The sequence below is a fragment of the Gallus gallus genome, chromosome 5 (assembly GCF_016699485.2).
Source record: "Gallus gallus isolate bGalGal1 chromosome 5, bGalGal1.mat.broiler.GRCg7b, whole genome shotgun sequence".
Lineage (NCBI taxonomy): Eukaryota > Metazoa > Chordata > Aves > Galliformes > Phasianidae > Gallus > Gallus gallus.
This window is the reverse complement of record NC_052536.1, coordinates 1,751,550-1,773,345: the sequence shown is the minus strand read 5'-3', so window position 1 is coordinate 1,773,345 and position 21,796 is coordinate 1,751,550. Positions and strand designations below refer to the sequence as shown.

General features: G+C 57.3%; 1 protein-coding gene across 1 annotated transcript; it reads left to right on the top strand.

The window, feature by feature from the left end:
* Positions 1-1,658: 1,658 nt before the first annotated feature.
* B4GALNT4 (beta-1,4-N-acetyl-galactosaminyltransferase 4) lies at positions 1,659-20,313 on the top strand. The gene is made up of 20 exons (XM_015286251.4): positions 1,659-1,989; positions 6,908-7,020; positions 8,360-8,461; positions 8,775-8,870; positions 9,128-9,218; positions 9,557-9,657; positions 10,023-10,090; positions 10,416-10,494; positions 11,781-11,847; positions 13,343-13,486; positions 13,731-13,840; positions 14,090-14,190; positions 14,513-14,595; positions 14,948-16,154; positions 17,013-17,320; positions 17,679-17,832; positions 18,462-18,534; positions 18,624-18,777; positions 19,108-19,234; positions 19,370-20,313. The coding sequence occupies exons 1-20, from the start codon at positions 1,839-1,841 to the stop codon at positions 19,482-19,484; spliced, it is 3,444 nt and encodes a 1,147-aa protein (XP_015141737.1). The 5' UTR covers positions 1,659-1,838; the 3' UTR covers positions 19,485-20,313.
* Positions 20,314-21,796: the final 1,483 nt, after the last annotated feature.

Here is a 21,796-nt window from a genome sequence, read left to right as displayed (position 1 = left end):
CCCGTGGCTAGCGGTGAGCCTGGATGTTTGGTGAAGAAACCCTATATCACATCGCCGCCATAGGGCACTGGGACCCCCGTCCCTGAGGTTGGCTCCAGGCAGTTGATGGAGAAATCCTAAACTGTGTCCCCGTCAAGTGGCAATGGGGCTCCCATCCCTGTGGTCGAGCCTGGGTGCTTGCTGGAGAAATTGTGCCCTTGTGACTCCATCACGTAGGACTGGGAGCCTTGAGGTTGGGCTCAATGCTCGGTGGGAACCCTACATCACGTCCCCACCGTGTGGCCCTGGGACCCCAACTCCTCAGGCTGACCCCAGGTGGAAACCCTACATCACGTCCCCACCGTGTGGCCCTGGGACCCCAACTCCTCAGGCTGACCCCAGGTGGAAACCCTACATCACGTCCCCACCGTGTGGCCCTGGGACCCCAACCCCTACGGCTTACCCCAGGCACTTGATGGAGAAACCCCACATCACGGCCCCACCACGTGGTGCTGGGACTCCTTCCCCCACGTTCCCCATGCTGTCTGCTGGGGCTGTCCCAAAAGGCGCAGGGGGCCAAAGCTCAGCCCCACATCCAGCTCCGGGGAAACGCCGGGGGGAGGCCGTAGGGCGCTGCTCCCTGCGGGCAGCGACGTCAATTCCCCTAACGTCCAGTTGGACACCGCAGCCGGTGGGACAGCTATAAGAGCTGCACTGCTCGGTTATCTAAATTGCACCTAATTATGAGCCAATTAACCTTCTGCACCCGCCTGTGAGCGCGGCGGGGACGTGCAGCCTGGAGCACGGGTGCCCTCTAGTTTCCCCAGCTGCAGACGTCGTCTTTATTATTCCCTCGCTGCTGAATTCTCCCTCCGTTTTGCTTTCCAGCCCCGCACTGCAGCGAGGACGAGGAAAAACGCCACTTGCCCCGAAAAGGCTGGGCAGCAGCGTGCGGTGAGCTGCGGGCGGTCTCGGCCCGGCTGAGCTGTGGGATGGGATGGAGACTGCGGTGGGAACGGGGACGGGATGGGGATCGGGACGGCACGGGATAGAGGTAGCGTGGGATGGAGACCAGGTTGGGGATGAGAGAGGGAGGGGAAAGCATGGAGATGAGATGGACTGGCTCGGGAACGGGACGGGGACAGACACGGGAACGGGGATAGAGGTGGGCTGGGACGGGGTCGGGAGGGGAACGGAGATGAGATGGAAAGCGGACGAGATGGGAAGACGACGGTGTGCGGAAGGGGACGGGTCCCAGCTCGCACCGCGGCCGCTCCCCGGCCGGGCCCCGCAGCCCCTCGGCGCGGCACGCAGGGACGTACCAAACCCGTGCCGGGGGGCGATGGGGCACAGAGCCGGGCCGCGCGCGTCCCGCGTCCCCCGTCCCGCCGCCCTTCTCGGACGCGGACGGCTCCGTCCCCTCCCGCCGCGTTACGGCCCCGCTCCCCCACGCCGCGGGGACGGAACCGGGGCCGCTCCCCCCGCAGCCCCCGTGGCCCGGCCCGCGGCTGCCGGCCCGTTGGCGTGGCGACGCGCGGCGCCCCCTCCGGCTCCGCCCCCGCGGCGCTCCTATTGGCCGAGACTCCGCCCCGGCGGGCGGCGATTGGCCGCCGCCCCCGTCGCTCGGCCCGGGCGGCGCCGCGCCCCCTCCCTCCGCTCCCGCCGCCGCCGCTCCATTCATTCGCCGCCCGCCCGTGTCCGCTGCCGGCGCGACGGGGCGGCGGCGATGCACCGGGCGGCCGCGAGCTGCCGCCGCCGCCCCCCCGCCGCCGGCCCGTAGCGGCGGGCGGCCGGGGGAGGGGGGCCCGATGGGCCGGGGCTAGGCCGGCGGCGGGCCGCGGCGGCGGCGGCGGGCGGTGATGCCGCGGCTCCCGGTGAAGAAGATCCGCAAGCAGCTGAAGCTGCTGCTGCTGCTGGCGCTGCTCACCTCGGCCGCGTGGTTCACCTACCTGCACATCAGCCTGGTGCGCCAGGGCCGCGCCCTCCGCCTGCCCTTCACCTACGGCAGAGGTAACCCCCCCATCTCCCGCGGCTCGGGGTTACCCCCCGGGGTTCGCTCCGGCCCTCGGTGGGGTCACGTCGGGGCTTGGGGCGGGCAGCGCGTGGGGCTCGGGGGGGGGGGAGTAGAACCCATTGCTCATCGGTCCGCGCCCCGGTGGTGAGGATGGAAGAGGGGTTGGTGGTCGAATTGGGCGGCAGTTGGCTTTTGGAGGCAGCCAGGGCGATCGGGGCCGGCCGCGTCTCTCGGGTGCAGAACCTGAAGTTGGCACAGCAGTGTGAGCGTGCGGATTTTGGGCCTCGTGGTGCGGCGGGTGCCGCGGGGTCGGCGCTAAGGAGGGAGCGGGGTTCGGTTGGAGGAGCTTTGCTTGTGTTCTCTGCTGAAGGATCACTGGGAAGCCTTTGTTTCGGGGGAGCAGGGTGGGAAACTGAGCTCGGAGGGAGGATGCGCTGGGTGAGGACTGTGCCCCGGGGTTTGGGATCTCTCCATTCAGAGGTATGAAAGATGCTCAGAGACGTGGCTGCCTGTCCTGGTCCCAGGTCCCGTAGGGGTGGGGTAACGTTGTCTACAGCGAGAGGTGGGTGGAGGCTGTCTGTGCAACAGAACCCAAAGGGTGTCCGACACCCCGTGTCCTGCTGCGGAGGATGCTGCCTGCCTTGCGTCAGCCACCAGAAGATGCTCAGAAAGGTTAATTACTCATTAAATAGAGCAGCACCGAGCTGATGTGTCTTCAGCCTCCAGAAAATGCCGGTTGTGAGTTCCTGATAGGAAGTAAGGTGGGGGGCCAGGCCAGAAGGCGTGTGCCTGGGGGTGTCTGGGGCGTTTTTGGGTACGTGCGTCCCTACGGTGTCCCTGTGGCCTGGATGCTGCTCACATGGGGAGTGCAGTCAGTGACTTGGCTGGGGAGCATGCTGGCATTCTGTCCCTGATAAAATGCTCCCCCTTCCCTTATCTTCTACAAGTAGATAATTACCCTTCTCTGCCTAATTTAACACACAGGTTCCTCATCTGAAATAATGAGGCCATTACGGTGTTCTCCCAGCTGGAAACCGTGCTGAGTCAATGGGGTGGAAATGGTCTCATGCCAGGTGGGAAGGGGAAAAAAAAAAGAAAGAAAAAAGGGGAAGAACAGGAGAAAAAAAAATGATAGCAATGATGTAAAATGGCTCTTAGCAGAGTGCCTGGCTGGCCCTGCCACCTGGAGCAGTGACTGAACACGTGTGGCTGTTGCCAGTGCTGATGGATGGGCTGGGATGTGGGTTTGGGGAAAGCTTTGGTGGCACCTGCAAGGGTGTGTGCCTTGGGGAATATCTCTTGGAGGGCTGTTGGCAGGCAGAGCAGCAAAGAGGGCTCTCCGAAGTGCTGTGAGCAGAGGCAGGGCTGGCTTGCGGGGCACCGAGATGACAAATTGCATCATGGTTGGGTTGGAAGGGATCTTCAAGCCCATCCAGTTCCAGTCCCTCTCCATGGGTGGGCCACCTCCTGTCAACCAGGTTGCCTCCTGCCCCATCCAACCTTGAGCACCTCCAGGGATGGGGAACCCTCTGCTCCTCTGGAGAGCTGTGCAGGGGGAGCTGCCAACACCTCAATATCTGAGATCTCTACCCGGACTGCTGAACCCGAGCCGGGAGCACCCTGCCTGTCCCTCCCCTGATGGCTTTGGGACCACGTGTGGCACCCCAGCACATCTCACAGACCGGTGTGCTGCAGCGCTGGGTGCCTTTATTCCTTTCTTTAGAGGTGCAGGTAGGGGAGAGGATTAGACAAGAGCCCTTTGAAAAGCTTCGGTGGCCCACGCAGAAGGGCAGCGGTGCCACCACTGGGCCGCTTGGTTTCCCCTTCGGCCTCTCTCTGAGGGAGCCTCGGCCTCCTCGCTGCCCTGAATCGGCTCTTTGTGAGCGCTCCCACCCTGCCAAGTGCTGCTGGGAGGGGAGGAGGAGGGAGGCAGACAAGTGAGCCCTGTCCTTGGGCAGCCAGGGCTGTCTCAGGGCTCTGGGGCTGGGGAACAAAGTGGCACGGAGCTGGGAAACGTGGCAGCGCGGCTCCGAGCCGTGGGGCTGGAACGGCTGCAGGGCTGGATAATTGAGTGAAGTGAGCACGTTACACTGCATTTATCCCTTTGCTTCCCCCCATTGTGGTGTCTGGGGGGGCTTGGAGCTCGTGTTTATGGCTCCAGGGGTTTCGGCATTCCCATCACAGTGATGGGTGACGCTCACCCCTGGGCTTGTCCCCGAGGGAAGCCACCGTGTCCCCAGCTGCGTGGTGGCGCTCGGTCCTCCGTGTGCCATCAAAGATGCTGTGGCCAAGAGCTCAGCTGTCCCTTTTTAAGCGCCTGTTGCCTTGGCAATGGCAGGACCGAAGGGATTTGGGCTGGGCAAGGAGATTGATGGAAGCTGGCTGCTGACCGATGGCTGCGACACGAAGGGAGGTTTGGGGGGGGGGGGGGATGCATAGATCCCTCTGATCCTGGTGCATCCTCCTTAAGGGAGGCTCTGCTGGATTGGATGCCAAATTGAGATTAAAAGTGGAGGAAAGGATCAAAGCACCCAGGACTGGTAGAAATGGGGTGCTTTGGAGGAGCAATGTGGTTGGACCACAGGGCTTGGTGTTGGCGTCTCCAGCTGGTTTCTTCTTCGTGTCCCCCATCTTTCCCACGTGGGTTGAGCTGCTGCTTCCCAGAGCATCCATTGTCCAGGAGGATCAGCCTGGAAGGATCCAGCCCTGGAGGCACCTTGATGACTTTGGTAAGCAGCACAGCCCAGTGTGCTGATGTTTTGGGGATGGAGAGAGGAGGGGCTGCTGGTGGTTGGCTTGGAGGACGACGTACCTTGCTTTGGTATCTCCCTTTCAGCAGGGTGCTTTTGCTGCAGGATTGGGAAGATGAGAGCAGATGCTCCCCTCTGGGGAGATCTGTCAGTCAGGAGCACCGAGCTACATCTGCCTCTTCCCATTTGCCTTGCTCTGGATGTGGGTCGCTCATGGGGTGGCTGCAGCATCCTTCACCCTGAGTGCTAATGACTTTTGGGGTGCAACCAACCCCCAAATCCCTCAGTTTGGCCAGAGCCCCGGAGCCTGGGGAACCGAACCCCAGCACCCAGTAGGCATGTAGGAACTGCATTCTGTTTCCAGCACAAGATTTCAGGGGTTTGAGCGCAAACTCAGTATTTTCCATCCATATCATTTGCCCCGAACCCCACCTGGTTGGAGTGCTCAGAAATTTGTTGCTGGGCTGCATTTCTGGCAGCACCCAGATGTTCGGCACCCTTTGGGGTAGGGAGAGAAGAGAGGATGCTGCTCCCCAGCCAGCATCTCGCAGGCAGGAGCCTTTTATTCTCGCTGCTGCCTCGCTGCAGGGCCAGGAGCTGAACAATACCTCTCCGCAGTGCCTTTTGTCCCTGCTGTGGGGCTGGGCTTCCAGCGGCCTTGGCTTTGGAAAGCAGTGGGGCCTGGGGAGGAGGGAGAGGGCTCTGGGCCTGGAGGGTGAGATGAGGAGGGTTCATACCCAACTTGCTGCTCGCTGGTAGCGATGCTGGCCTTTCCCTCCCTTTCTCAAGGAGGGGGTGTTTATTTTCAGTTGCAGCCGGGCTGATTAGCATTTGTTTTTTTTGGGCAAAGACTGTCCTTGACTTTCCTATCCAATATTTGAATTGCAGAAGAACAAACATTGCTGCGGAAACCTTCTTCTGTGGCTTTGGTGGTGCTTTTTTTTTTCTTTTTTTTTTTTCCCCTCCTTCTGGGTTGCAGCCACCTCTCTGAGCACACCCCATCCCTGCCGAGGAGATGCGTAATGGCAGAGAAGGGGTACAGGTGAAAATACTGGCAAAAGCATCTCTTGCCCTCCACGGGGACATGGCAGCTCTTCCTGGGGGAACACAGTTATCCCCAGGGCGGGCTGGGGGATGTGGGAACAGCTGCCCCTCTGCTCCCTTCTTGCTGATGGGGGGGTCTCAATCTGGATCCTGTCCCACTCCTCCCTGCGATGCTCCCCATCCCCGTCGAGGCTGAGATGGGGCTGTGGGTCTGAAGACATGGGAGGGAGGCAGGGAGCTGCCAGCAGAAAGCTGGAGCTGCCAGGGCTGAATAATGGCAGAGAGCAGAATAAGGGGGCTTTAGAGCTTAATTTCCTGTTCCCGCGCTGCAGCCGTGCTGAGGATGGGATTTGTGCTGCCATCTCCAAGGAGATGTGGGCTGCGCAGCCGCTCGAATGCTAATGGCATCGGTGCACGTACATCAGGAGGCTGCTGGGTCTGGGGGCTCCCCAGCCCTGTCCTGGGGCAGGCAGGAGCTCCCCGGAACCATCAAGTGAGACGATGGAGAACATGGGAGAGTCTTGTTGACCCCTACCATGCTGTTCCTGCTGTCCGTGGGGACTTAGCACTGCCTCTGGGCTCCTCACTGGGCTATGGGGCTGGCATAGAGTCCCCTCTGGGGAGCTGCCTCATCCCGTGCTGCTTTTGAGGTCATGGTGGACATGGAAGAGGCTGCCCAGGGCAGTGGGATGGCCCTGAGCTGCCGGAGCTCAAGAAGGCAGTGCTCTTAGATAGTTTGACTCTTGGTTGCCCTGTGTGGAGCCAGAGGTTGGACCTGGTGGTCATCACGGGTCCCTTCCACCTTGAGATGCTCTGTGATGGTGTGGTGCTTGGGCTGATTTTTGTTCGGCGCCGTCCCGACAGCTGGATGGGGAGCTGAGGTCCCACAGGAGCTTATCCCATCTGACGTAGAAGGGCTGTTGTGAGAAGAGTAATTAAAAGCAGTGCTGATGAGCCGCTGCAAGCTGCTTAGTACGAATGTAACGAAGGGAATCACAGCCAGGGCTCACCGTGTCCATCTCTGCTGTGGCCTCAGGAAAGGCCCAGGAGCATCTGGTGGTGGTGAGGCTGGAGGAAGCAGCCGTGGTCTCACTCAGCAGTTCCTGTGTTTGCACTGCAGATGGGGAGCGGCTGGGGGAGGTGATGGACCCCGGCAGGCGGCCGGCGGTGGCCCAGGCAGCGGCACGGCAGAGGAAGGCCGAGGACTCCAGTGAGAGCCACGAGGAGGAGCAGGTGGGAATGAGAGCCATGGTGGGAACAAGGTGGGATGGCATCTGTGAAGGTTCCTGATCTGTGTTCCTTACTTAATGCGTGGTTGAGTAGAGCAGAATGCTCCAAGCCTTGAGTAAGATCCAAGGGTGGACAACCTTTTGGTTCTCTTCAACAGCCCTGATGGTGGAAATTAAATTCCCTGACACCCAGTTGGTACTTCCAGTGTTGTGACTGATGCCTGTTGCCTCTTGCCCTGTCTGAGAAGTCTGCCACAATCTGCATCCATTACTCAGTTGTCCATGGCAGTAAGGTCCTGCTTTGCTGGGTGAAGCCGCCTTCTCCTGTGTTCACTTCTCCATCTTAGGAGCCTCCTCTTGACTCGGTCCCATTTGTTGACATCTGTCTCGCAGTGGAGAGCCCTTGAATCCAGAGCAAACAACTGCAGACTGAAAACTGAGATGAGAAGTTTTCTTCCCAGTGTGCTCTGAGCCCCGGTTGGGCATTGCTGCAGATCTTGCTGTTGGCACCACTGGTCCTTTGTGTGTCACCTTTTGTTGTTGCAGTGTCCCCACCTGCTTGCAGGACACTCTGGCCCTGATGCTGGAATGTTGTGGCAAGGCTCTGCAATGCTCTGTAATTGCATCCTGGCTTTCCCAGTGAGCACAATTACGCCTCCTCCCTAACAATGCCTCTGAAGAGCATCACTCCCCCTCCCCCAGAACACTAGTGACATCATTTAGGAAAAGTTTGCTCATTATTTCCTTGGCGCTGCACGTTGTAACGGGCTGTGCTTTGTGCCATGGTTCTCCAGAAGAGCCCAACTCTCCCTCTCCAGCAAGCTGGGGGCAGGTGACTGCTCCCCTAATCCCTCTAAATTAGGAGACACGAGTGATCGGATTAATCTAATCCCCTTTAAAGGAAGAGGGAGAGCGGGGAGGCACCCTGCTGCCTCTCCCCGGAGGCAGAAGCGCAGATCGCATTATCGCCCAAGCTCCTGCTCTTTTGGAAACACAGCCCAAAATAGTCCTTCCCGTAGCCTGCTGGACCAGCGTTTAGGATGAACAGCAAGTGTGCTGTTTTGGAGCAGGAGCACTTTCGGCAGAGGACGGGAAGTGAGTTGAGCTGGAACGTTTTGAAGCCCTGCTCTCTGGGATGTCTTGCCAACATTCTTCCGTAGCGAGGTGCCCCACTTTCCTTTGTGTTCAGCCTTGAAAGCTTTCCATTTGGTTTGGAAACGCTTGACATCTCAAATGAGGTATTTAGGCATAAGGAAGTATCCTGCAAGCACATCTGAGCAGTGTGCTGGCTGTGGCCCCGCTGCCCCGCACCTCTCATCTCCCATCTCCTGCTTCCTTGGCAGAACGATGGGCAGGATTGGAACGAATGGTTTTCCAGAGGCTCACGAGCTGCCAGGCGCCCCAAACTCAACCTGACCAAGCAGGCTCTGCCCTGGGATGAGAAGGTACACGTGTGGGGGGTGATGGTGGGAGGGAAGCATGGCCAAGAAGACCATGGTTTTGAGAGGTGGGGAAGAATCACGCGGTCTCTTCCTTCTGGTTCCAATGGGATGGGTGATAGTGGGGCTGGGCTTTTGCTGTTGTATCCAGAAGGGGAACAGTCCTTGTGTGAGCCTGCTCGGGAACCAAAAGGGTGCCCTCGCAGCAGTGGGAGGAAGATTATCCACTGGGTTTTGGTGCTGTGAGCATAGGATTGTCCCTAACGCTGTCCCTGGGAGGTGACCCGCACATCTGTCGCTTCTTTCCCTCGTTCTGCAGTACAAGGGGAAAGCAAACCTGCATGTTTTTGAAGACTGGTGTGGAGGAGCCGTGAGGCACCTAAGGAAGAATCTCCATTTTCCACTCTTTCCACACGTGAGTCCCAGACCCAATGGTGGTGGGTTGGATGGAGGGCCCGCTCATCCCTCTCTCTGGCATGCAGGCTTTTGGGTTCCCTTTGGGACAGGTGATTGCCATAAGAGCCAGCCAGGCTGCAGAGCAGAGATGGAGAGATCTGGGTGGCGATGGGACCTCTGTGACCCCTCTGGTTTCAGGGGTACAAAGCCCCAGGAGGATGAGGGGTAGATAACATTGGCACTAGGTGTGAACTATTTGTACTCTTGCATCCCTAGACCCGCACCACGGTGAAGAAGCTGGCGGTGTCACCCAAGTGGAAGAACTACGGGCTAAGGATTTTTGGCTACATCCACCCTTTCAAGGATGGTGAGTGGGGATCTTGGGCGTCTTCTCCCCATGAAGTGGTGTGGGGAAGCTGCCCCCTCCCCTTTCTCGGGCCAAATGAGGGCAGAAGGAGTGTTGGAGAGTCCCTGGCTCCCAGGCAGGAGGGCCTTTTTTGGGCAGAGATCCTCTTCCATGGTTTTGAATGAAGCTGAAGCACTAGTCCTGTCCAGGACAGAGCACAGTGTGGGGTCCATGGCACCATGTTACTTCTGTCCATCCATCCCTCCACATTTCCTCATGCCACAAGGAAATGCTGTCACCTTCATCCAGCCAGCCCAGGCCACCAGCACTGCTGTATACCTCTCCTCTGCTGTCCTCAGGAGATTTCCAGTTTTCCGTGGCATCAGATGACAATTCAGAGTTCTGGCTCAGTTCCGATGAGAGCCCATCCAACTTACGGCTGGCTGCCTTTGTGGGCAAGGTATGCACATTCACCCTCCAGACTTCCCTGCACTGGGGATGCTCCTGTCCTAGGGTGGGAGGTGTAATGTATGCTGTTGGATTTTCCTGGGGAACTGGAAAACCTATGGTCTCGATTCACACTTACATGCTTTTGGAATCTTGCTGCTTGTGTCCGGTGACAAGCTCCTGTGCCAAGAGTGCCAGCAGAGGTGGGGACAAGGGGACCCTGGGGTGGAGCCCTCTGTCCTGCCTGATGAGCCTTTCTGCAGCGTGGCACGGTGCCCAATGGAGGCAGAGGAGAGCTTCTTTCTGTCTGTGTGGCAGGGTTTGGGCTTGTGCCTGCTTAGCTAGCAGCTCTTAGATGTTCATTTTTCCTTTCCCCAGCTGGGTACTGAGTGGACAGCTCCAGGGGAGTTCACCAAATTCAGCTCACAGGTCTCCAAACCTCTACGGTAAGCTCCACACTGATCCTGACCAGCTCCCACCCACAGCCCCTTCCCAAAACACCCAGCACTGGCCCACGCCTTAAAGGTGTTGGACGGCACGAGTTAGGGACTAGGGTTCCTTTTTTTCTATTAAAACAGTAGAACTAGTTGCAGATATCCCTCTCACCCTGCCTTTCTCCTCACCCCCAAGAAATTTTAGCCACACGTGAGCAGGACAGAGATGCTTTGCAGAGATGACTCCCCTGACACTGAGGGTCCGGGAGCTCCACCCCATTGCCCTGGCAGCAGTAGCAGCAACGTTTCCTAACCAGCCTTTCCCCCTCTTGTGCAGCCTTATGTCGTCTAGGCGCTACTACTTTGAGCTGCTTCACAAGCAAGATGACCGAGGCTCAGACCACGTGGAAGTTGGCGTGAGTAAATGTCTCCTGTGCTGCTTCCAGGCTTGTTTCTGATCAGCAGCTGACCAGTCCCATCCTCCCTCCTTTTTTTTTTTTTTTTTTCCCCTTGCCATGTTCAAAGAGAATTGGGCTGGCAGGGTAGGAAAGGTCTCTTTTTGGAGGAGCCCAGACTGTGGATACGATGGGGACAGACAGGTACCACCTGGGACACTGCTGCCCTGTAGATCTGTCAGCCCATCCTACTGCCTTAGGTCCCTTTTTTATTTCCCCACCCCTCCTTTAGATACCAGCAGTTTCAGATCTGGACTTGCCTACCTGGCAGCACAGCCCTGCTGTTCTCAGGAGCTCGGGCTTCTTTTTTTCTTCTTTTGGGGAGGGGAAGATGTTGGCTCTTTCGCAAAGGTTTCCTTTTTCCCAAACACTCATTAATCACTGGAGTCAGACTTGTGCCAGCAAAGCATCTCACAGGCTGGCAGCTCCCCTTCCTTGCATTTCTCCTCCCCAGCACTCAGCAGTGCTCTGTCTGGGTGCATGCAGTGCTGATAAGATCTGAATTTCTAATGTGAAAAACAAACAAGAGGGGGAAATGTTTTCTTGCTGGAGGGAGGGAAGCCTCTCAGGTGCTTGTAGAGAGACAACAAAGGACCCTAATGCATCCCTTGCTTGGGGTATGTAAGGGCTTGTCTGTACAAAGGCTCGCATCTATTCGGGGCATGCTTTTAAATGGCAGTCAAATCAGTGCAGGCAGCTGTGAAGACCCTCTGAAGTCAATGCATATTTGCTGCTTGTTAATGTGCCCCAAATCAGCTGAAGCTGGTCTAAAAGCACCAGTGGGAATCTGCAGGGGGTTGCCTCAGTCTGTTCCTGTTCTTGCTTTTGCCAACATAAGTCTCAGTGGTTTGCAGCACTGGAGAGAGGCAGGGGAAGGAGGGGGTGGTTTAGGGGTCAGTGAATGACAGCTGTGGGTCAGGGTTTTGATCCCACGTCTGTGCTGCCCTGGTGATGAATGCTGGTTGGGAAGAAGCTGCTACCTGGCCCAGAAGTACCACATGGGTCTGGGATATGTGGCAACCAGTGGGTAGCCCCACTTCTGGGAGCCTTCCGTTTTCCAGTCATGCAGGGAACAAGCCCGGAACACTGCAGTTTAAGGAAGGAGGTAGGTCTGGACCTGTGCTGAGATAGGGTCAGCCCTCCCTCTCATTCCACCGCTGTGATGTTGGGGTTGAGGATGGTTCCTGGGAGCTGAGGGTGGAGAAGGACCCGTCCTCCTACTGATCCTCTATCTCCTTCTTTCCTAGTGGCGAGTTTTCCTCCCTAGCTTGAAGTTCGAAGTGATTGACTCCTCCTACATATCTCTGTACACAGGTAAGGACCATCCCAGGTGCTAGCAGCCAGCAAACCACCATGCTGCGCTCACCTGGGCTCAAAATGTTGGTTGAAACCAGATGCAAGAGAAGATAGGTCTGAACCCACCAGGGCTTCTGCTGGATAGGAGGAATGGGACTGCAGCGGGTAGGGGTGATGCTGTGGCCCTCCCAAAAATGGGATATAGAAGTGGTATGCCACAGAAATGCAGCTCCCGTGGCTGCTGCTCTCCAGCCTCCTCCTTGCTAACAAGGCTCGCCTCCCTTGGCAAGCAGCTCAGCTCCTTGGCCTTGAGTTATGAGGAGCTGTCATGGAGGTGGGAATGGATGGCATGGGATTTAATTAAATCTATAGATCTTCTGCCTCCTGCCCCTTCCCTGGTCTGGCAGCAAGAAAGAACGTGATGGATGGGTCCTGCCCTGGCGCTCAGTGCGCATGAGGACTGGTCATCAAACACGCCCTGGAAGGCGTCACTGAAGCAACACACAGGGATCAGTGGGGAGAAGAGGGGTGGAGGGGTAGGAGATGGATGAGGTGCAGATAAATTTTCCCCCAACTGCTATCCATCAGCACCGATGTTCTGCTTCCCAGCTCCTTTGGAGCCCAGCAGCATTTCCCAGGGTGAAGCCAAACCACTTTTGAGTGCCTATCCCCAGGGCTTAAAGCTCTGCCTCTTCCCTTGCTCCAGCATTTTCCTTATTTGGCTGCATGAGGATGCAATGCAATGTGTCCCACATCTCCCTGTGCTCCAGCATGTCCCTGTCGCACAAAGAAGCATTTTGGGTGCTGCATTTGAGATCTGCCTGCTTCCCCGCAGTGTCTTTGAATACTGGGAACAGGCAGCCCCACCTGGGACCAAGGTGACCAGGGCATGGTGACCTCCCTTAGTGGCACTCTGGGGGCTGGTGAATAGCCAAGGACAATGTGTCACCGAAATCCTTAAATGGGAGAAGGGCAGAAACCAAGCTCATGTTGTGTTTACTTGAGGCTCGAAGGGGAAGGCTTAATCCAAGGCTTAATCCCTGTGTCCCTGGGAGCCAAAACCTCTGACTGTTTCCACCTCTTGTGTTTGTAGTGAGCGATGCTGTAATCAGAGCTGGGGATCCTGGCTGAGATCACCTGTACCCTTTTCCTATGTGTCATTAGTTGATAGCAATAATCATTTGTCTCATTAGTCACAGGGTCTGCAAGCCTGCAGGTGGGCTGGAGGGGCTGGGTTTGCCCTCCCAGGAGCTGGGGACCTATGGGATATGCTGTTCCCCTCAGAGAACACAATTTGGGGATGCAGATCATGCCTCCTTTTGGGGGTGCATCCCTTGTGTCCCGGGTGGGTATCCCTTCTGAGTCTGTGGGATACAGGAACTGATGCTGAGTGGTGGGGTTCAACCAGGATTCTCCCCTACAGCCTTTCTGGGGATTCCCAGGGCTCCCCTCATCCAGAGGATGAGTCCTGCGGTGTACCAAGGGGTTCAGCCATCACCCTCTCCTCCCTCAGATGAATCGTCCTTGAAGATGAACCATGTGGAGCACATCCCGCAGTCCATGGCCAGCCACAGTGGGAGCTACCTCTGGGAGGCACAGTGGGATGAGCATGGGGCTGACATGCTCAAGTCTGACCCCAGGGATACCTTCTTCCTCAGTAAGTGGATGGGACTTTCCACTGCTCCGTGACTTTCTTTGGTCCCTTCCAACCCAAACCACTCTGTGATTCAATGAAGAAGGGAGGACCTGGATGCTCCAGGTACCCAGAGCATCCTCCCTACCTTCTGCCCATCTGTGGGGTGAAGGACATCTCTTCTGGGGGCAATTTGGGATGGTTTGGACTACAAACTGTAACATGGGATGGACACAGGTTGGGTTGAGTCACACCTGCCTCTCTTCAGCCCCTGCAATAGAGCCGTCCCGCGTGGAGAATGTGCTGGTGCCCTGTGCCTACAGCCCCACCTACGTGGTGAAGGACTTTCCCATCGCCCGCTACCAGGGCCTGCAATTTGTAAGTGTCTCTCTGTGATGCCTGGGAGGGGAACTTGCCAAAGCTCTTGCCCTTGTACTGGGTCCTGGTTTGCCTGTGATGTTTCAACCTGGTTCAAATCCAGGAGAAAATGTCTTTTGGTGGAGGGCCAAGCTGAGCCTTCCCTTCTTGACCCAGATGGGTTTGGGATGAACGCTGTGTGGTGCGTTTGGGGTGCTGGGATGAAGCCAGATGGGTGCACTGGTGATGGCAGAGTGCTTGGCTCCCCAGGTCTACCTCTCGTTTGTGTACCCCAACGACTTCACACGCCTCACTCACATGGAGACGGAGAACAAGTGCTTCTACAGGGAGTCCCCGCTCTACCTGGAGAAGTAAGTGTTGGCGTGCATCCCCAAGCCCTGTCCACAGTGAAGGGCCACCTCCAGGCTGGCCCCCAGCCCATCTCCTGGGGATTTGTTCAAGAAAAGGGGAGATGTAGTACCCAAGGACGTGGTTAGTGAGCATGATGGTGATGGGCTGGCAGTTAGACTAGATGACCTTAGAGGTCTTTTCCAACCTTAACGTTTTGATGACCCCAGCTCCTGTCCCAGTGTGTGTATGTGCATGGCAGTATGCACATGCCTGCTCATGAGCACCCTTCCCCTGTGCACCCCTCTTATCTCTGGGACCTCATCTTTCATCTCTGTCTCACAGGTTCGGTTTTTATAAGTACATGAAGATGGATGAGGAGGAGGAGGACCCACGTCAGCGAGCATTTCTCTTCCTCAACCCAGACAGTGAGTCATGCCTGCCCACTGGCAGCTCTCAGGCATCTCTCAGCGGCTTGGCACAGGGCTGAGGACCTGGCATCCCAACCCGCCAGCCCAGCTGATGGGAGATGGAATTAATCAATGTGTCTCTCCAGTGATATGCTTGGAGGGGTTAATTAGCCAAGGTTTGGAAGGCTTAATTACTGGAGTCTTTAGCCCCCATCCCTGCTGAGGCCTGCCAGCTCTCAGTCTCCCTCACCCAGGGACAGTTTTCACGTTGATCCCCTTAAGGAGACAAGTTTTGCCTGCTTGTCCCGAGCCATTGTGCTGCAGAGCAGCAGAGACCCTTGAGAAACTTATTTCTGTCTTTGTTCCCTAGATTTCCTTGAAGATGATGAGGAGGATGAGGATACAGTGGACAGCCCTGAGGCCACAGACCCGCCTCCCAAAACCAGGAAGAACCTCGAGCTGGTACCTGAAGCCCAAAGGAAGGAGATTCTGCCAGTCACCAGAGGTTATGGGGACTACCTGGACTACTACAGCTTCCGCCGCAAGCAGAGTCGGGCACGGGATGAGGTGGGCATGGGAAGGTGGAGCATGCCCCCTGCCACCCCCAGCCCTACAGCCACTCCTGCGGGTCCCCGTGGCAATGGGAACACAGGAGCTGTGCAGGAGAGAGTCCGTGGGAGGATGCTCCGATGGTTACCCCAGGAGCCCAGTGAGGAGGATGAGCTGGGGCTGCTGGTGTCCTCCAAGCGTGCTGGGGCCCTTAGCCTCCAGTCTCACCTCTCTGTTCCCATCTTTGGTGGCAGAGCCAAAACACCAGGTCCCAGCAAGTCCGTAGTATCCAAGGAGGACAAAAAACCTCAGAAAGCCCAGGAGAAGGTGTATGTGACCAGGCTGCAGCCAGGCAAACGCAAAGCCCCAGCCCAGGACTCTGCCTTCCCCAGCATCTTCCTTTACCCAAAGCTTCTGAAGAAAGTGCACCTTCACTCCAGGACCCCTCAGAAGCGTCCCATCGCCTCCAGCAAGCTCCGAACTGCCCCTGGCCACCGGACCCCTTGGCTCTTGAGCAACATCTCCAAAGAGAGAGAGACAGCCAGGAGGAAGACCAGCCGGGCAGGTGACAGGAGGTGGCAGCTGGTGAGCAAGCGGGAAGAACTGGGGGCTGAAGGGATCTTCAGCAAGGAGACCAACGAGGATGTGACCACTGCCCCGGGCAGGATGGCAGTCACCACTGATTACAACTCCTCTGAGGTGACTCGCTCACAGGGGACACGGGTGACGTCCTTTCTGAAGACGTCGGAGATAACGGCATCCCAGCAGGAGGGAAAGGGCCAGGAGGAAGAGGAGGAAGAGGAGGTGTCAGACTACAGCTATGAGACAGGGGAGCTGCCGCAGAGCTGGCTGGAGGACTCCATCAACTGGCAGAGGACGTTCAGCGTCAGCTCGGTGGACTTCGAGCTCCTGCGCTCCGACTGGAATGACCTGCGTTGCAACGTCTCAGGCAACCTGCAGCTGAGTGAGAGCGAGGTGGTCGATGTGGTGGCCCAGTACATGGAGAAGCTCAACGAGAAGAATGGGGGGTAGGGAGGCAGCAGGGTGCAGGTGGGATGTGGGGGGATGTGCCTTGGCCCCACTTGGCTTCTTGGGACCAGGTGGGCTGGATATTGGGTTAGAGTCGTAGAGCAGCCCATGGTGGAAGGGACCTCCAAAGATCATCAGGCCCAACCTCTGGGGTGGGAAATTACCCAGCAGCCTGTCCTACCATACCTTGAAAGCCTCCAGAGGTGGACATGCTGCCATGTTCCTGGGGAGGTGGTTCCAGTGAGTGTTTTTTTTTCTCACCGTAAAAAAAATTATCTTTTACCAGGACGAAACCTCTCCTGGTACACTTTGTACCTGTTGCCCCTTGTCTTCTTTGTCTGGCTCCTAGTGAAGAGACAGCCTCTGTCCTCTTTCTAGCTGCCCTTTAGGAGCTGGAATACAGTGATGAGCCCTTCCTGAGCCTTTTCTTCTCCTGTGTGGAAAAAACCCAACTCCTTCAGACTTTCCAAATAGGACAGGTTCTCGAGCCCTTTGGCCATTTTTTGTGGCCATCCCTTGGACCCTCTCCAGGCTTCCCTGGGCTCTTTGATTATACCTTTCCAGGTGAAGGAGTGGGCACTTGTCTTTGCTAAACTTCATGCCGTGTCCACCTCGGCACCCTGTTCAAACTTGGAGAAGGTGCTTTCGATCCCATTGTTCAGATCATTTATGAAGATACAGAATGGCATGGAGGCCAATATCCATCCTTAGGGGATGTTACAGGCTGCCAGCCTGAGTATAAACCATTGTTTGCCATCCTCTCGAGTGCAGCCTGCTAGCCAATGTCCAACCCATCTCACAGCCCACCCACTCAATCTTTATTTTGGCTGTTTCACCTGTTTCTCCTTCCCCCACAGCATCTACACTCTCCTGCGGATTGTCAATGTGGAGAAGCGCCGGGACACGGCCCGGGGCAACCGCTACCTGCTGGAGCTGGAGCTAGCAGAACGGGGCCAGCGGACAGTGCGGCTCTCTGAGTATGTCTACGTCCTCTTGCACCAAGGCAAGCAGGATGACAGTGCTGAAGCCAACCCTGAGGGGCCAGCCCTGGGAGCCACTGAGGCCCAGCCAAGCACCTGGAGCATCCTCTATGGGAAGCCCATTCTGTGCCGGCCTCTGCAGCTGAGCTGGAAGCAGGACATCATGGTGCACTTCGTGGTACCTGGTAGGTGACAGCAGGACGCGTCTCTCTGGCATGTTTTGTGCCGCCCACAGTGTTCTCCGGTGGGATTTTGCATCCTCCTGGCATATCCAAGGGGCTGCAGACAGTTAGGAGGGCATGGGCCATGGCTTGAAGCCCAGTCTGTGTCAGGCGTTGGGGTTGAGGAGCGTGCCCATGGCTCTGGTACTGCCAAGTGCCTTTCCCTAGGGCAAGTGCTATCAGGGCTCTCAGGAGGCCAGACCCATAGCAATATGGAAGTTATCTGGGGTAATGTGACAGGCTGCTCGTTTGGGGGTGTTTTGGGGGCCTCTAAGTGTGGGGATCCTAAGGACTGAGGGATGTTTGTGGCTATGCCCGGCAGTGAAGAACCAAGCGCGCTGGGTCCAGCAGTTCATCTCAGACATGGTCGGCCTGTATGACATTACGAAGGATGCCAACTTCAACGTCATCCTGGTGGACTTTGACAGCGATGACATGGATGTTGAGAAAGCCCTGCGGGATGCCCGGCTGCCTCGGTAACCCATCCCAAGGACCCCCGCATCCTCTCCGCATCCCACCGTGGTCTGGTGGTGGTGGTCTCGTAGATGGGCAGGCCATCTTGGTGGTGCTGTCACAACCATTGGCTTGAGGTGGCCCCTTTCTTCATAGAGTTGTAGAATGATTTGGGTTGGGTGGGACCTTACAGCCCATCTAGTTCCAACTCCCTGCTGTGGGCTGGGATATCTTCCACTAAACCAGGTTGTCCAAAGCCCCATCAAACCTGGCCTTGAACACCTTTGGGGATGGGGCATCCACAGCTTCTCTGGGCAGCCTGTGCCAGTCCCTCACCACTTCTGTTCTCCCAGTTCCCTGACTTTCTCATTGGGTTTACTCTGATCCAGGTGCGTTACCTTGCACTTGGCCTTGTTGAACTTCATGAGATTCACATGGGCCCATATCTCCAGGCCTGTTGAGGTCCCTCCGGATGGCATTCCTTCCCTCCTGCATGTCTATCCCTGCATGGCTTGGTGTCATCCACAGACTTGCTGAGAGTGCCCACAATCTCACTGTCCATGTCACCAAGAAAAGGTGTTAAACAGTGTTTGTCCCCTTGAGGAGGTTCCTTCTCATCACCAAAGCTAACTGCCCTGCTCTCTCCCCTCAGCTACCAGTACTTACGGCGCACAGGGAACTTTGAGCGCTCAGCAGGGCTGCAGGCTGGTGTGGACATGGTTGAGGTGAGGACACACTGCTCCCTCTGGGGCTTCTGTAGCTCCTGGTGTGGCTTGGCTGCGAGCTTCCCCCTTGTGTCTGTCCCCACCCTCAGGATGGGCACAGCATTGTGTTCCTGTGCGACCTGCACATCCACTTCCCCCCCAACATCCTGGACAGCATCCGGAAGCACTGCGTGGAAGGGAAGCTGGCCTACGCGCCCATCGTCATGAGGCTGAGCTGTGGCAGCTCCCCACGGGAGCCCAACGGTGAGTGGTCCCCTTCCTTGTGCCACCTTCCAGCTGGGAGATACCACCTGTGCACCCGAGTGTTGCTGCGATGCTGGGTTTGGGTTACAGCCAGGATCGGGTGGGTTTGTTCTGCTTTGGTGAGGCGAGATTTGAGCCCAAGGGTTCTCCAGAACTTGGAGTGTTACCCTGTGGACCCCAGTAGGAGGTGGCAATGATGGGGACAGAGCAGTGGTAGGAAGGGGGGACAGGGGGAAAGATTAGGATGGGGTGTGAGCATGGATGTGGCTTCCGGGGAGCACGAAGGGTGATGGTTTGGTGGGATGGGGATCTCACCGCTCCTCCCTCCAGGTTACTGGGAGGTGAATGGCTTTGGTCTCTTTGGCATCTACAAGTCGGACTTTGACCGCGTCGGAGGGATGAACACGGAGGAGTTCAGGGACCGCTGGGGCGGGGAGGACTGGGAGCTCCTGGACAGGTGAGGCTGGAGGCAGCAGGACCCCTGTACCCCCACCTGTGTGACGGGGACCCCCACGCCCCCACCTATGGGCAGGGCTTTGGCTGCATCCATCCCCTCGTTTCCCTGAGCAGAGGTCCATCTGTCTGGCTGCAGGGTCCTTCAGAGTGGGCTGGAGGTGGAGCGCTTGCGTCTCAGGAACTTTTACCACTATTACCACTCCAAGCGCGGCATGTGGAACGCTCACAGCAAGAAGTCGCCCAAGGACTAACACCCTGAGCCCAGCCCACAGCCAACAGACCACGGCCAGAGGTTGGCCACTGCTGGTGCCCACCTGTCCCCAACCCTCGCCGGTGGCCACTGGTGCCAGCACGGAGGGCACCATTGCCACCGGGGTCTCCAAATGAACCACGGTTACTTTGGGGTGGATATGGGGAGGGAGGGTGGGTGAAAGCGGGATGGTGGATTTTTTCTTAAGGGTCTAATTTCTTAGTCAGAAATGAATTTATTAACTCATTAGCACCGGGCAGTGGGCGTCCTGCTGGTGGGAGAGCAAAGCCTCAAGGCTGGGGGGCCATGTCATGCCAGTGATGCTGGAGGGAGTAAAGTGGTACCTGAGCTTGCAGTCAGCGCTAGCTCTGCATCCCCTGCACAGTGCCCAGTGCTAGGCTGGAGGGCAGAGCCTTTGTGGGGGGCTGCTGGAGCAGATACCCTTGGGGTGGTGGGGGTACCCCTAAGGGCTGCCTGTACCCTTTGTGGCACCCCCAGAGCCAGATGGTCACCTTGGAGGGGGGAGAAAGCTCTGCCCTGGCTGCATTGGCTGAAGTGGGCAAGGGGCAGAGCCCCTTCCTGGCCCCCATCAGCAGGGTGGGCTGGTGGGAGGGGGGGAAAGGGCAGAGCCCGAAGCAGGTACAGGAGTGGGGAGAGCAAATGATGTTTCCAAGCTAATTTCTGTGAAATTATGAGGTAGGAAGCTGTTTTCAGGAAGTTCTGTCTGTTTTCTTTCTTTTTTTTTTTTTTTTTTTTGTTATTGTTGTTGTTCTGTTGTTTTGTTTTTGTTTTTTAATTCTTAAAAATTAAAATCAATGTCTTGGCTGGGATTTCCTTCCTGCATTGTCACCCTCTGCCTTGTGGCTGCAGTCCCAGGCCGCTCTGTCTGCTGCACAGCACCCAGGAGGGCTGGCAGCATGCAGGGAAGGGGAGGAGGAGGCAGCCGTGTACCTTTGATGTCCCAATGCACGCTCAGGCTTGCAGGGAACTCGGGGAGCCTCCGCCCCACACCTGGGTCTCGCCCCACTGCAGGAGCATGGGCTGAAACCACCCTATGGTCTGGCAACACTGGCACTACCAGCCCTGAGAGTATCCCAGGAGGTGTCCCCAGACCCCCCCCTTTGAGCTTGCCCGTGGGGTCATTCTCTGCAGTGGGATTTTCTCCCCCGCAGTGCCACTCATCTGTCTACTCCTTGCCCAGCTCCCTGTATTTTTGAGCTTTTTTTAAGCACTTTGTTGTGGGTGAGGGCTTTGCCCGCTACACCAGCAGGTGGCCTGGGGGTGGAGAAGTCCCGGGCAGGGTGGATGGCATGATCGCCAAAGCCACTTCTCCTTAGGCACAACTTTTCCAGCCATCGGAGAGGGCTGAGCTGCCTTTGGAGCTCCCAATGGAGCCATCAGCACCAAGGGATGCTTAGCATTGAGCTTGCATGGTGGTGATGGGTTGATGCTTGGACTCGATGATCTTTAGAGGTCTTTTCCAGCCTTAACGATTTCTAATCTTCTATGACATAAAGCCTCTCCAGTGTTGGAGGTCTCCACTTTTTCAAGGAGCAATAGGGAGAGGCATTTGCCGAGCAGCTCGCCCTGCCCTGGAGGGAATGTCATGTTGGGGCTTGTTGGGTCTCATGGGGTGGGGGAGACAAAGTTGAACCCCTGCCCCACACGGGTGGCTCGCCATATCCCTATAGGGCTGAGCAGAGGAATGGTGGTGGGCAAAGGGGATTGGCCAGTGCTGGCTGTGGTGCCGTTCAAAGCGATGGCCCTGGAACTGGTTTGGCTTGTTTGGAATGCTCCCTCAGCTTATCTGGGCTTCAAAGGGATCCTGCTCAATCCCACACATGCAGACATGCTCCCTGGGAGCCTCCAGGGTGTGGGGGGAACCCCCTGCCCCAGAGGCTGTGCCCCCCACCTCTGCCTCCGCTCCTTCTTTTCCTTTTGGAGCCCTGGAGCCCTCCTTGTTGGATTCCCCGTGCCAGAGCAGGGAATTCAATGGAATGTGTTGGAATGGACACTTTGGCCAAAGGCCATGGAGGTGGAGACCAAAGGTGCTTTCCAGAGCATTGCGAAGGTGGGACCTCCATTGGCAGCGGATCCAGGAGGTGGGTCAGTATGGCATCATGCAGAGTCACCAAGAGCCAAAACCCCGCCGCAAGCCCCAAATGCACAAACTTGACTGAGAGGCAAGTGGGTTTGGAGCGCACATGCAAAACAACGGTGAAGGGACTGGTTGGGTAAGCTCCTGGGGCGGGCCCTGCCGCGGCCCCACGCCCACCACCGCACAGACGGCATCGCCGACCCCACGCCGGGGCT

Coding starts and splice junctions, on each gene's coding strand:
- B4GALNT4 (XM_015286251.4), top strand. CDS start 1,839: ATGCCGCGGCTCCCGGTGAAGAAGATCCGCAAGCAGCTGAAGCTGCTG. Junction 8,871..9,127: donor ATTTTCCACTCTTTCCACAC/GTGAGTCCCAGA, acceptor TTGCATCCCTAG/ACCCGCACCACGGTGAAGAA. Junction 11,848..13,342: donor CTACATATCTCTGTACACAG/GTAAGGACCATC, acceptor CTCCTCCCTCAG/ATGAATCGTCCTTGAAGATG.